The following is a 13,640-nucleotide window of genomic DNA, read 5'->3' on the forward strand; positions in this document are numbered from 1 at the left end:
TTCCTTATATCATGATAAATATTTATTATTCATGCTAGAATTGTATTAACCGGAAACATAATACATGTGTGAATACATAGACAAACAGAGTGTCACTAGTATGCCTCTACTTGACTAGCTCGTTAATCAAAGATGGTTATGTTTCCTAACCATGGACAAAGAGTTGTCATTTGATTAACGGGATCACATCATTAGTTGAATGATCTGATTGACATGACCCATTCCATTAGCTTAGCACCCGATCATTTAGTATGTTGCTATTGCTTTCTTCATGACTTATACATGTTCCTATGACTATGAGATTATGCAACTCCCGTTTGCCGGAGGAACACTTTGTGTGCTACCAAACGTCACAACGTAACTGGGTGATTATAAAGGAGCTCTACAGGTGTCTCCAAAGGTACATGTTGGGTTGGCGTATTTCGAGATTAGGATTTGTCACTCCGATCGTCGGAGAGGTATCTCTGGGCCCTCTCGGTAATGCACATCACTTAAGCCTTGCAAGCATTGCACCTAATGAGTTAGTTGCAGGATGATGTATTACGGAACGAGTAAAGAGACTTGCCGGTGACGAGATTGAACTAGGTATTGGATACCGACGATTGAATCTCGGGCAAGTAACATACCGATGACAAAGGGAACAACGTATGTTGTTATGCGGTCTGACCGATAAAGATCTTCGTAGAATATGTGGGAGACAATATGAGCATCCAGGTTCCTCTATTGGTTATTGACCGGAGACGTGTCTCGGTCATGTCTACATTGTTCTCGAACCCATAGGGTCCGCACGCTTAAGGTTACGATGACAGTTATATTATGAGTTTATGCATTTTGATGTACCGAAGGTTGTTCGGAGTCCCGGATGTGATCACGGACATGACGAGGAGTCTCGAAATGGTCGAGACATAAAGATTGATATATTGGAAGCCTATGTTTGAATATCGGAAGTGTTCCGGACGAAATCGGGATTTTACCGGAGTACCGGGAGGTTACCGGAACCCCTCGAGAGGTACATGGGCCTTAATGGGCCTTAGTGGAAGAAGAGGAGAGGCAGCCAGGGCTGGGCCGCGCGCCCCTCCCCCCTAGTCCGAATAGGACAAGGAGAGAGGGGGCCGGCGCCCCCTTCCTTCTCTCTCTCTCCGTTCCCACCTCGCGAATCCTATTCCAACTAGGATTGGGGGAGAAGTCCTACTCCCGGAGGCAGGCCCTATGGTGGCCGGCCGGCCTTCCCCTCCTGGCGCGCCCTATGGTGGCCGGCCGGCCTTCCCCTCTTGAACCTTTATATACGGAGGCAGGGGCACCCCAAGAGACACAAGTTGATCCACGTGATCATATTCTTAGCCGTGTGCGGTGCCCCCTGCCACCATAGTCCTCGATAATATTGTAGCGGTGCTTAGGCGAAGCCCTGCGACAGTAGTGCATCAAGATCGTCACCACACCGTCGTGCTGACGGAACTCTTCCCCGACACTTTGCTGGATCGGAGTTCGGGGAGTGTCATCGAGCTGAACGTGTGCAGAACTCGGAGGTGCCGTCCGTTCGGTACTTGGATCGGTCGGATCGGGAAGACGTACGACTACTTCCTCTACGTTGTGTCAACGCTTCCGCTTCGGTCTACGAGGGTACGTAGACAACACTCTCCCATCTCGTTGCTATGCATCACCATGATCTTGCGTGTGCGTAGGAAATTTTTTGAAATTACTACGTTCCCCAACATGCCGTGCGACACAAACGCGACGCCAGCAAGCGCACAACAAGGCGAACAACCTACGTGAATCTTAAAGACAAATAAGATCCAACGGTTTTAGACTTAGATGTGAGTTTTGAGAGAAATATTAGCTTTATTGGTCACTTAACAAATTTACAAAGAGTCTACCGGATACAATCCAGAGCAGAATGAGAAACCACAAATTTAGACAAATTCTTACAAGATTTAGCTAACAAATGAGCTGCTACATTAGCTTGCCGATGAACATGCCTGAACACCATAGAAATAAAACTTTGAGAAGTAAACTTATGTCTTCAACAATGTACCAATGCTGGAGCGATCGCAAGATCTCGAATTCATCCTTTGCACCGGCGAAAGGCAATCCGAAGCAAAGATAACATCAGAATAGACTTCCTCACTAGCTAACAGCACAGCTCTACGTAAGGCAAAATCTCTGCTAGTTCAGGTTCAAGTGCACCACGAAGGGGTTCAGAAACAGCAGCAGTACAACACCTATCATGGTTACATCTTACATGTGTGCTGCGCTTGAATTAAACCTCAGTTGACAACGCACGTACGCCGCGTCTCCGATCTGCCCATCTCCCTCTTTCTCAATGCAAACAGCAGCACACGCACGCACTTAATTAACGATCTGATCGAGTGCGCGCATGCACGTGGGTCCTGTCTGTCCAAAAGAAAAGAAATAAAATCTCGCTCGAACTTGCACATTGAAACTACTACACGTACGACTATGGCTTGTTCGATTTGGTATATGATTCAACATCCAGCCGTCGCTGGACTTTGAGTCAAACTGACTTACGGTTTGATCTGCTTCGTCCGACAGAATTCATACGTGAACTGTTGTACGTATAGCACGGTTCTGCACATGCGCTCCTGCACGCCCACAGTCCCACCCACAACAGCAGTTTGCGGTTGCACGCCCGCAGTCCCACCCACGAACCGAGGCTAATCTGCAAAAAGAAAGCATGAATTGAATAACATACATGGGCATATGCCTATAAATTAAGATCGTACCTAGCAAACTATACATCAATCCAGAGGTTACGATGATGCATAGGATAGGAATTTTGGATAAATGAATCGACACTAGTAAGATTGGCGCACTAGTAATTTTGGATATATGAGTAACAGATTTTGGATAAATGAATCGACACTAATGAATACAACAGATATTTTCTTCAAAACAACAAGATATTAGAGATATAGATAGAGAAAAAAAAGATTATGCTTATATGCCTTCTAATATAACTCCTACTGGAGTGATATTCTGAAGTGCACACGTAATTTTTACCCATTGTAACATCACTGAAGCATCACAGTTCACATTCAGATATCTTTTGAAATATTTAAGTGACCGCTACAAATCCATGTGCAATAACCTACTAATAAATCTTATAACCCGCTATATCAGCTGAAGCTAATTTCAAAACCCACCACTGCAATTGGCACCCTGAAACCCAATATGATTCTAAATTACTTATCACCGTGCAGCAGTAGGATTCTCATAAAGTATTTGTGCTGGCATTACAACTCCTACATTCCACCAGAGCAGAGCCCATCCTTAGAGCATCTTCACTAGCCTCCTCAGGACGCCCCTTAGAACACCTTTTTAGGCTCAGTTTTAGGCTCGCACGGCACTTTTCGCCGAAAAACGGCCCAGCCACGCCCCCAACGCCCTTCAGGACGTCAAAATAGCGCCGACAAACCCAGGCGAAACCCGGCGCGCTGGGGGTCTCTTGGGGACGCCGGCACAAGTTTCGGCGAATCGTGTCTCACCACATGTCCTTTTTCTTGGCTCACTTAATCATTCTCCTCACAAACTTTTGCTTGGGGTGGGGTGTGACTGGGAAGACGCCCTCTTTATTTCGCCGGATTTCGCCGGATGACCCCCAAGACACCAACTTTTTTGGTTCGGGTGATGTTCCTGGGGAGCCAACGGCTGGAGATGCTCTTATGCTGCGTTGAAAGATTGTCGTTGTTCTAGCCACCATAAGAATTATTTAATACAAACAACATAATATTCGACAAAAGAAAAACAGTTTGATTGTACATAAACTTTAGGCATACCTTTCTGTGTTCAGTACCCAGTGACATAGAGGCTCATGAGGTACACGAAGCAGCATACGCCGACTAACAGGACTAGCTTTTCTATAATCCACAAGGTATTGGTACGGGTTCCTTTTTTCCTGTGGAAGTTCTTCTGTTCACCGTCCATCAACTCAACCGGGGGAGTATTTTTCTCTTGCGCCCGACGGAGGATGTTGAGTTTGAAATCAGCAAGCAGTTGATCCTGTAGACTCTCAGGTAGACATGGGTACACTTCATTTATCAGCTTTGCAAAAGCTTCCTTAACTCCTAGTGTCAGTAATCAATTCATCAGTCTTGAGAGCTTGAGCACACTTCACTGCCTCAGCCAACACTTCGGTTAAATTTAGCTGCTTCTTTGGATTCCCTCTAAAAGGAATGACAAACGACAAACAGGTAAGTAACCAGAATAAGAAGCGAACTACACTATAATGCTCTATGGTAATATGGCAACTTACTCTATAAGAATATGCAAACTATTCCAATAAAAATGTCAAGTACATAGACTGTACTAATGCGACAAACTGCACTTTGATAATCTGGCAGACTACTCTAGGATGATATGGAAACTACTTTATGACGATATGAACACTTACTCTGATAATAAAGAAACCTACTCCAATAAAAATGGCAAACGACACTGGTGATACGGTAACTGCACTGTGATATGGCAACTATTCTCTACTCGTATAAAAAACACAGTTGATGATGATGGTGTGTCTGCCATCCATCACTTCTGATCGCTAGATCTGCATCTAATAGACACGAGACAAGCTGTGGCAACTTTGCAAAAAAGCGCTCGGCACTCCACTTCATATTTGCAAAAGAACCCTTATCTCTCCGTTCAGCCCCATCCACCCCACCTCGTCAAACCAGCCATGGAACAGATCTGGGCGGTAGCCGCTGCAGCTCCGCTGCCAGCGCCATCCGCCCCAACGCCTCTCCTGTCCCCACTCTGCCGCAGCAGCCCCACCTGCCCAGCTACCCTCTCCCCCACCTCTGCATTTCTATATGATGAAGAATAAAATGAGTTAGGTCGCGCATGTAGTTTCCATGCATATGACCTTTGATACACATAGATCATCTTGTATGAATGCATGGCTGCAATGTTCACATTGGTTCTGTTGTTCATGCAATGCATTGCATGCAATGTGTCATGCATGTTCTGATGGTCATCAACTAATCTGCATAAAGAAAGCATGATTAACATATTATAGGCAGACACCTATAAATTAAAGTTGTGTCTAGCAACCAATACATCAACCCAGAGGTTATGATCATATGTGGGCACGGGCAATAGAGAATTGACATATGGATATTTTTCAAGGCTTATGCGTGAGTTGGGATATTAGAAGACAACTGAGATGTTATATGAAGTTTGACTGCGAAGTGGTTTGTGTGAGAGATGGGTTCCCCCAATGTGATTATTGTCTGCTAGTCATGGTCAATGGCAGCACCTGTGATCAAGTGGCCCTATTTTATAGCAGGCCGGCATGTTGCACCATGGTTCATCTCATCGGTGACACAGGAAAACACCACACAACCAAAGAGCTGAGTTCGTGCGGTTTGATGAGCCTATTGTCAAGATGTAGGGGTTGCCCAATTGTTAGGAGGCACAATACTGTTTGTTCAGAACTTTAGCCGGCCAAGACAAATGGCACTAGCTACCGCGGCCCCATTAGAGGCCACCAGCCCACACATTCTCCATAAAATGGTACAGGTGCATAGAGTATTTCCACAATGTATGTTTTGATTCATTTTTTTCTACAACACGAATGTGCTTTGTTCGAAATAATTGTCCTAAAGTTATTAGGAGCTCCTGAACTACAAAGTCGTATCCCTTCTATTCTAGAAAAACTAAGAACGTGCAAAATGTAATTGACATAGTGTTCAAGAGTTTCCCATGCCAATTTCTATTATAATTTACCCCTAGGTCGGCATCTCTATAGGATTAAGAATAAAATGGTTTCTTTTTGTATGTAAGATCCCGTATCAAAAGCAATCACCAGCACACAACCATATGTACGGGACAAAGGCGCCCCTGCCCAAAGGCGATCTAGGGTTCTGCTTCACCATCATCCTCCTCTGCTGGTAGATCGCCGGCCTCCTCCTCCCCCGCCGGCTCCGCTGGTGGGTGTGTGCGGGCAGGCCCCAATCTATCCATGGGAGCCATATGTCCCTCTCTTAGTCAATAGCACAGTCATGCGAAGTGAACAACATGGTCGTACATCTTGCTCCTCCGACTCCAATTCCGACCGACGAAGGTTGGATAGTCTCGGACTCTTCGGAGAGCATGTGAGTTTTGAGTTCACCAACTCCGACTGTTCGGTAGTGGGGGCATTCTATAGGCCCTCGGCATCTATTTCTTTCATGAGACAGAGATTTACTACGCTGATCACGACTATCGGCGTCTTCTGGTCAACATCGATGACTTATAGGTTGCAGCTTCTACAAGCTCTTGTGTTTAAGAAAGTTTGCTCCGCTGAGACAATGACCAGAGGCAGCAACAAGCTTTGGTCTTGGCGCCGCCATTGGAACAGGATGAAGAAGACTTCCGCACCCCCAAAATTTTGGATGTATTTTTCCATTTTTGTAAGGACTTGCGTTACTTAATATATACTTTTGCCTTTTCACAAAAAAGGAATAAAATGAGGCATCCCTGTAATTTACATGCATACTGGCCATTGATACATATAGGTCATCTTGTATGAATGCATGCGTGCAGGCAATAATGTTCATGCATATTTTGATGTTGGCCACCAACTAATTTGCATAAAGAAAGCATGTACTTGAATGAATGCATGCATACAATGTTCTGATATTCATCAACTAACTTGCATAAACAAAGCATGAATAACACATATAGGCACGCACCTATAAATTAAGATCATGCCTAGCAACCTATCCCCGATCCAGAGGTTACAATGATATGTGGTCATTACAATTTCCATATGAAAATATTTGTAAAGCTTATGTACGAGTTGGGATATTAGAGGACAACTGAGATTTTACAGGGAGCTTGATTGGGAGGTGGTTTGAGTGAGAGACAGGTTCTGCCAATGTGATTATTTTCTGCTGCTTATGATGAATAGCCTCACTTGTGATGAAGCGGTCGTATTTTAAAACACCACGCAACGGAAGAGTAGAGCTAAGCTCACGAGCAGCCACCTTGTCGAGGTCTCACAGTTCGCAAGCGTGTTGTCAAGATCGTGGGTGCTGCCCTCCAAGTCGGTCGGGTGTCTGCCTACTTCATGGAGCGATTAGACCACTAGGACTGGCAGCATATGTGACACTTGCAATATCCAAGCGAAGGCACTTCACCCGGCTATAGCCTGCAAATTAAACTGAAGGCCAGAGTAGAATCCAACCGAAGGCACACTGCAAAGAAACGGTGCTGAGCAAGGGGCATTTATTTGCCATCACACGAAAACTTTGGAACCAATGGATTTTGATCATGATCGGCAACAGGGGGATGCAAATGCACATTGATTGCAGCATAGAAACAACAGAACGTCAACCTAAGATACTCCTTAGAAACAAACCGGCCTTTGTGTTAGCATCAAACGGCCTTAGAAAACATATTCAGGCGATATACGGAAACACATTAGGGATCACTGTCAAAACATCCTCTTGTTCATTAGCACCGTCAAACTCAAAAACAACTTAGGACCTTCCTTTGCACATCCACGGTCAGGTAAACCATTGCAACAACGTTGTTTTCAAAGCGAGTTAGTCCCATTAGTTTCTTCCTAGGATACAATTTCTTCCTGCTTCTGAACCCATCTTCCTGGATTGACAATGATCAAACAACTACAAGATACCAAGAAGAAAATTCAGAATCTAGGCATTAACAAACAAATTAGACCAACGGTATAACACCACGTCAGATAACATCACATGTGTGAAATCCTGGCAAGACATTTTTGAGCATGACCTACTTAAATCAATAAAGATCCCAAGACATGTGAGCTACGGGTAAGTCGAAAATGTTGGCAGTTTGATAACAGATTTTGGATAAATGAATCGCACTAATGAGTACAACAGATATTTTCTCCAAAATACAAGATATTACAGAGATATATAGATAGAGAAAAAAAAGAATGTGCTTATATGCCTTCTAATATAACTCCAACTGCCTTCAAAAAATATAACTCCAACCGGAGAATATTCTGAAGTGCACCCATGTAACGTCACTGAAGAATCACATGTCACATTCAGATATCTTTTGTAATATTTAAGTGACCGCTACAAATCCATGCACAATTAACCTACTAATATATCTTATAACCCATCTTACATGTCTGAACTTTGAATATAGCATCGTAGATTTAAGTGAGATAGCTTTATCTCGAGAACAATTTATTCCACTGCATAATAGCTTCAGGAGAGAGAATACCAAATGATGGTACTGCCTAAACAAAGATGTATCCGTGTCAATTTGCTATATCAGCTGAAGCTACTACAATAACCCAGTGTCAGCTCGCTATATCAGCTGAAGCTAATTTCAAAACCCACCACTGCAATTGACACATCCTGAAACCCAGTCTGATTCTAAATTACTCATCATCGTGCAGCACTAGGATTCTCATAAAGTATTTATGCTGCCAATAACCTGGGTCCGGGCGCAATCTCGAAAAACGAGGAAAAACAGTCACAAGCATCTAAAGCAAGCAAGTAGATGATGAGACACCATGTTTTTGGTCTATACGCTCAAACACAAGCTGAAAGCATCACACGCCCCGAATGCAGAACAATAATGAAAAATCAACAGAAACTGAACAATGTGAATGTCATATGCTATCCATGCCCGATGTGCCAGCATTTGTCGAAATATCTCAAACCACCTTGGAGCTTGACCGATTAAGAAGACTAATCAGCTGAAAGATTCAGCAACAGAACCATTAGTTCAAGACTTGATCTCGCAACATGAGAAAAATAACAAGACGACGCCATGCTGCCATATATTTCTAGAGGTTCACTTCAAAGTTGACGCACGAGACAGACACATCTACATCACTACCTCTCCAGCCATGCGAATTCTACATGCGACCAGAGCAGAGCCCATCCTTGTGCTGCGCTGAAAGATTGTTGTTGTCCTTGTCCAAAGCAACTGAATCCCCAAGTGCAAATATTTATTTCCCCCTGTGTATCAGCAGATAAACAACAATCAGGTCACTAAGAAAGATTTTACATGCGCATAGAGGTACACGTGTTCTAGCCACCATAAGAATTATTTAATACAAACAACATAATATTTGACAAAACAAAATGCAGTTTGATTATACATAATCTTCAGGCATACCTTTCTGTGTTCAGTACCCAGTGACATAGAGGCTCATGAGGTACACGAAGCAGCATACGCCAACTAACAAGACTAGCTTTTCTATAATCCACAAGGTATTGGTACGAGCTCCTTTTTTCCTGAGGAAGTTCTTCTCCTGTTCACCATCCATCAACTCAACCGGGGGGGTATTTTTCTCTTGCGCCCGACGGAGGATGTTGAGTCTGAAATCAGCAATCAGTTGATCCTGTAGGCTCTCAGGTAGACACGGGTACACTTTATTCATCAGCTCTGCAAAAGCTTCCTTAACTCTAGTGTCAGTAATCAATTCATCAGTCTTGAGAACTTGAGCACACTTCACTGCCTCAGCCAACACTTCGGTCAAATTTAGCTGCTTCTTTGGATTCCCTCTAAAAGGAATGACAAACGACAAACAGGTAAGTAACTAGAAGAAGAAGCGAACTACACTATAATGCTCTATGGTAATATGGCAACTTACTCTATAAGAATATGCAAACTATTCCAATAAAAATGTCAAGTACATACACTGTACTAATGCGACAAACTGCACTTTGATAATCCGGCAGACTACTCTAGGATGATATGGAAACTACTTTATGACGATATGAACACTTACTCTGATAATAAAGCAACCTACTCCAATAAAAATGGCAAACTACACTGTGGTGATACGGTAACTGCACTGTGATATGGCAACTACTCTGAGTTAGATATGGCAACTAGTCTGTGTTGATATGGCGACTATTCTCTACCCGTATAAAAAACACAGTTGGTGATGATGGTGTGTCTGCCATCTATCACTTCTGATCGCTAGATCTGCATCTAATGGACATGAGATAAGCTGTGGCAACTGTGCAAAAAAGCGCTCGCACTCTGCTTCATATTTGCAAAAGAACCCTTGTCTCTCCGTTCAGCCCCATCCACCTCACCACGTCAAACCAGCCATGGAACAGATCTGGGCGGTGGCCGCTGCAGCTCCGCTGCCGGCGCCATCCACCCCCAACGCCTCTCCTGTCCCCACTCTGCCGCAGCAGCCCCACCTGCGCAGCACCTCCACCTCTCCCTCCTCCCCGGTGTCTCCTCGCCCCTACCCCGTCACCTCTGACGAGACCTCCGCAACCGCTACGCCGCCGGCTCCGTCCGTCCCCGACGCCTTCTCCTGCCTCCTCATCTGCCGCAGCAGCCCAACCTCCCACCGCCCACCACCAAATCTTCCCCTCCTCGCTATCTCCTCCGCCCCATCCCCCGTCTCCTCCGACGCCAACCTCTGCTTGTAAGTCGGCTATGCGCTGCTGTCCTTTGGCGGCAGCGCTACCATCTACTTCTTCCCTTTCGCCTTCCCCACCAACGTGCCGTCCTCCCTTCAAGTACGCGTTGCAACCCGAGGACTCCTAGCCGTCTGCAACTGGAGCGTCACCAACGACCTGATCTGATGTGATGGTTGACATGGAGGTACAGTTTGGTGTTCATACATAATTCAGTCTGTCTAAATAGGGTTAGTATCTAAAATTGCTTCTTGTCTACAGAACTAAAGTTGTGCGATGAACTTTCAAAAAAGAAACTTGGCTACTTGCTTCAGTGTTCATGATATTTTTGCAAGAAAACTCATATGTTTGTTCGAACTACAACAACAACAACAACAACAACAAAGCCTTTAGTCCCAAACAAGTTGGGGTAGGCTAGAGGTGAAACCCATAAGATCTCGCAACCAACTCATGGCTCTGGCACATGGATAGCAAGCTTCCACGCACCCCTGTCCATAGCTAGCTCTTTGGTGATACTCCAATCCTTCAGGTCTCTCTTAACGGACTCCTCCCATGTCAAATTCGGTCTACCCCGCCCTCTCTTGACATTCTCCGCACGCTTTAGCCGTCCACTATGCACTGGAGCTTCTGAAGGCCTGCGCTGAATATGCCCAAACCATCTCAGACGATGTTGGACAAGCTTCTCTTCAATTGGTGCTACCCCAACTCTATCTCATATATCATCATTCTGGACTCGATCCTTCCTCGTGTGGCCACACATCCATCTCAACATACGCATCTCCGCCACACCTAACTGTTGAACATGTCGCCTTTTAGTCGGCCAACACTCAGCGCCATACAACATTGCGGGTATATGTTTGTTCGAATTATTTTGTCAAAATAATCTCTGACCTTTGGCAGAAATAAAATTTACGGTTGCATTCTACATTGCTTGTCTCCCCTAAATCTTCATGATTTTCCAAGTATTACTATTTCATTCGGTAGATGGGGTGGAAGACATCTCATGTGGCCTTGGAAAGTGTTCTTCAGTCGCATTGAAATATGGTTGGGGATCCCTAATTTTATGTTGTATTCGCCTGGTTGAACCATAATACAAACTGTATTTAGTAATCTGACTTAATAATGCTCAGGCTTTGCTAGGCGAGGAGGGTGTTGGCTTGCTGCATTGAAACTGACAATTTATGATATTACAAAGCAGATATATGATGTTGTCTGGGTAAGGGCTTAAACAGGTGTTCCCTTCGTTCAGAAAATACATGACGTGGTTTTATTTGTATATGTTTCTTGTTTTTATGTTCCAAAATCCATAATTTGGAGAAGATTTTGTTGCTTCAAACTTTTGATTTTGTGGCACAACTACTGCATCTAAAGAATCTGATGGCTCTGCTCAGCTTTCTCAGGTAATGCAGCAATTCAATATGGAATATTAGCTCTTCCCCTTTGTTTTATATCTGTTTGGGCATCAATTTTATATGTGTATCTTGCAGATTGAAATTGAAAAGCTTCTACCCAGTCAGTTGAGGCTCAAATCAACAAATGTCTGATAAGCTATGGTGCAGCATTTTAAGAGAATTTTTTGAAGACCTAACAATTATTAGTTCAGTTTAAAAATAAGCACCACTGTTACAACGAATGTATGTAATTCATCTAACATAAATAAATCAATGTGTCGATTGTATAAAGAGTGTTGTTGGCGAGATGTCTGACTTTGGTTTTACAACTTGTTTTACTTTAGTATAAATCGGATCAGAGCATGACCTCTTTCCTGACTAGTAATTATTGTATCTCTAGAGAAGGTGGGGATGAAGAAGGAGATAATAGAAGGCATATTATCAAACAACAGTACTGATGTTCATTGTGAGGTTATGCTTGAAGGTAGTGTTCCCCAACGGCTTTGAGTTCAGAAGATAGTGATGTTAAATATGATGTTATGGTTAAGGAGACATGACGTCTGCCGATGAGAACAGAAGAAGAGATAACCAATATATGTAGTTATATGAATGGGAAGATGTTATCTGTAACACACGTTTCTGAAATAGATTAAAGGTTTGACCAGTGTTTTTTGTTGCTCCGTGGCATCGCACGGGCACTCGACTGGTCTTTGATAATATGGCACTGCTCAAGCGAAACCAAAAATGATGTATGGGCAGAGCGGAACCTTATGTGGTCTTCTGTGGGCATCGCCTTTACCCCTCGCTTAAGCATTTGTCCCGACATTGCATCCTCCTTTCCATCGCAGGGGCCTGTTTTAGAACGTGCCACATGAAAACAGAGATTAGGAGAGACAAATGTGGGTGGTTTCCTGCTGATGCACAAGAACAACAGAAAAGTGAAAATAAAAAGATAAGTTCACAGTTGCATATAGTATTCTACCCCATATTAATAAGATAGGGATTGGAGATATCAGCATTTTCACAGGTCCTTGTCAAGCTGCAGCAAAGTCATCTCCCCACCTTGCCGACACCTAGCCTCGCTGCCCACCTTGCCCACGAACTCCATGTCGCTCCCCCTCTACCCCCACCTCGCTTCAAGCCGGATAGAATAGATGGTACGGGGCCGCCGCCTGTCGGCAAAGCCACACCTACTTATCCCCAGAACCCTGAACCGCACCTCCTCGTCTCTCACCGAGCAGCAAAAATCGATCCCCTCGGAATTCCAAAAAAACAAGGCTAGAACACCACCCCGACCAATCTGTTGGCAGCCGCGCCCGCAACCCCGCCGCTCCACCGGTTCGTCCCAAGCACGCCGTCGATTTTGCCAGTCGCTTCCCCCGCCGGCACCAGGCGCCCCTGGCCAGAAAAATTGAGCGCGTGGAGAAGAGAGGATAGGGATTATGGACTCACCGGAAGTGTTTGCGCCGCGCCGGAGGAGCGGATCGAAGGTGGAAGCGCCGGCGTCCCCCATCTCCGGCGAGCCCGAGGTAGAGGGAGAGAGGGGAACGGAGCCGCACAACCAGTGCCCGTGCGTCGCGTGCCTCCCGTGCAATCCGCCGTCCATACACCATCTAATGGCTGGCGCTGTGTGCTCCCCTGCTTCGGTTCTTACCGGTCGCTGCGGGCCGTGTGATTAGAAAGACCTGGCCGTATGGGCCGTCACGCCTATAGGAAGCGGCCCTTTTATAAGTTAATAAATAAAAGGAAAAGTATAGATTTCCCCCTCAAATGTACTCCCTCCGTTCCGAATTACTTGTCGCAGGTATGGATGTATCTAGATGTATTTTAGTTTTAAATATCCATTTTTGCGACGAGTAATTTGGAACTG

General features: G+C 44.7%; 1 protein-coding gene across 1 annotated transcript; it reads right to left on the minus strand.

Annotated features, from left to right (window-relative positions):
* Positions 1 to 8,582: 8,582 nt before the first annotated feature.
* On the minus strand, positions 8,583 to 13,425 carry LOC125540464 (uncharacterized). Its single transcript, XM_048704083.2, has 4 exons — positions 13,223 to 13,425; positions 12,538 to 12,622; positions 9,115 to 9,503; positions 8,583 to 8,954 (listed from the first exon to the last, which is right to left on the minus strand). The coding sequence occupies exons 1-3, from the start codon at positions 13,374 to 13,376 to the stop codon at positions 9,125 to 9,127; spliced, it is 618 nt and encodes a 205-aa protein (XP_048560040.1). The 5' UTR covers positions 13,377 to 13,425; the 3' UTR covers positions 8,583 to 8,954; positions 9,115 to 9,124.
* Positions 13,426 to 13,640: the final 215 nt, after the last annotated feature.

The sequence above is a fragment of the Triticum urartu genome, chromosome 2A, assembly GCF_056163025.1.
Source record: "Triticum urartu cultivar PI428250 chromosome 2A, HENAU_Tu73, whole genome shotgun sequence".
Taxonomy (NCBI): Eukaryota; Viridiplantae; Streptophyta; class Magnoliopsida; order Poales; family Poaceae; genus Triticum; species Triticum urartu.

What these genes read in the sequence shown, in the direction of transcription:
- LOC125540464 (XM_048704083.2), bottom strand. Translation starts at nt 13,376, where the DNA reads ATGGACGGCGGATTGCACGGGAGGCACGCGACGCACGGGCACTGGTTG. An exon ending in GCGCGGCGCAAACACTTCCG is followed by an intron (nt 12,623 to 13,222) that starts GTGAGTCCATAA and finishes GTTCTAAAACAG; the next exon opens with GCCCCTGCGATGGAAAGGAG. An exon ending in CCCACAGAAGACCACATAAG is followed by an intron (nt 9,504 to 12,537) that starts GTTCCGCTCTGC and finishes CATTCCTTTTAG; the next exon opens with AGGGAATCCAAAGAAGCAGC.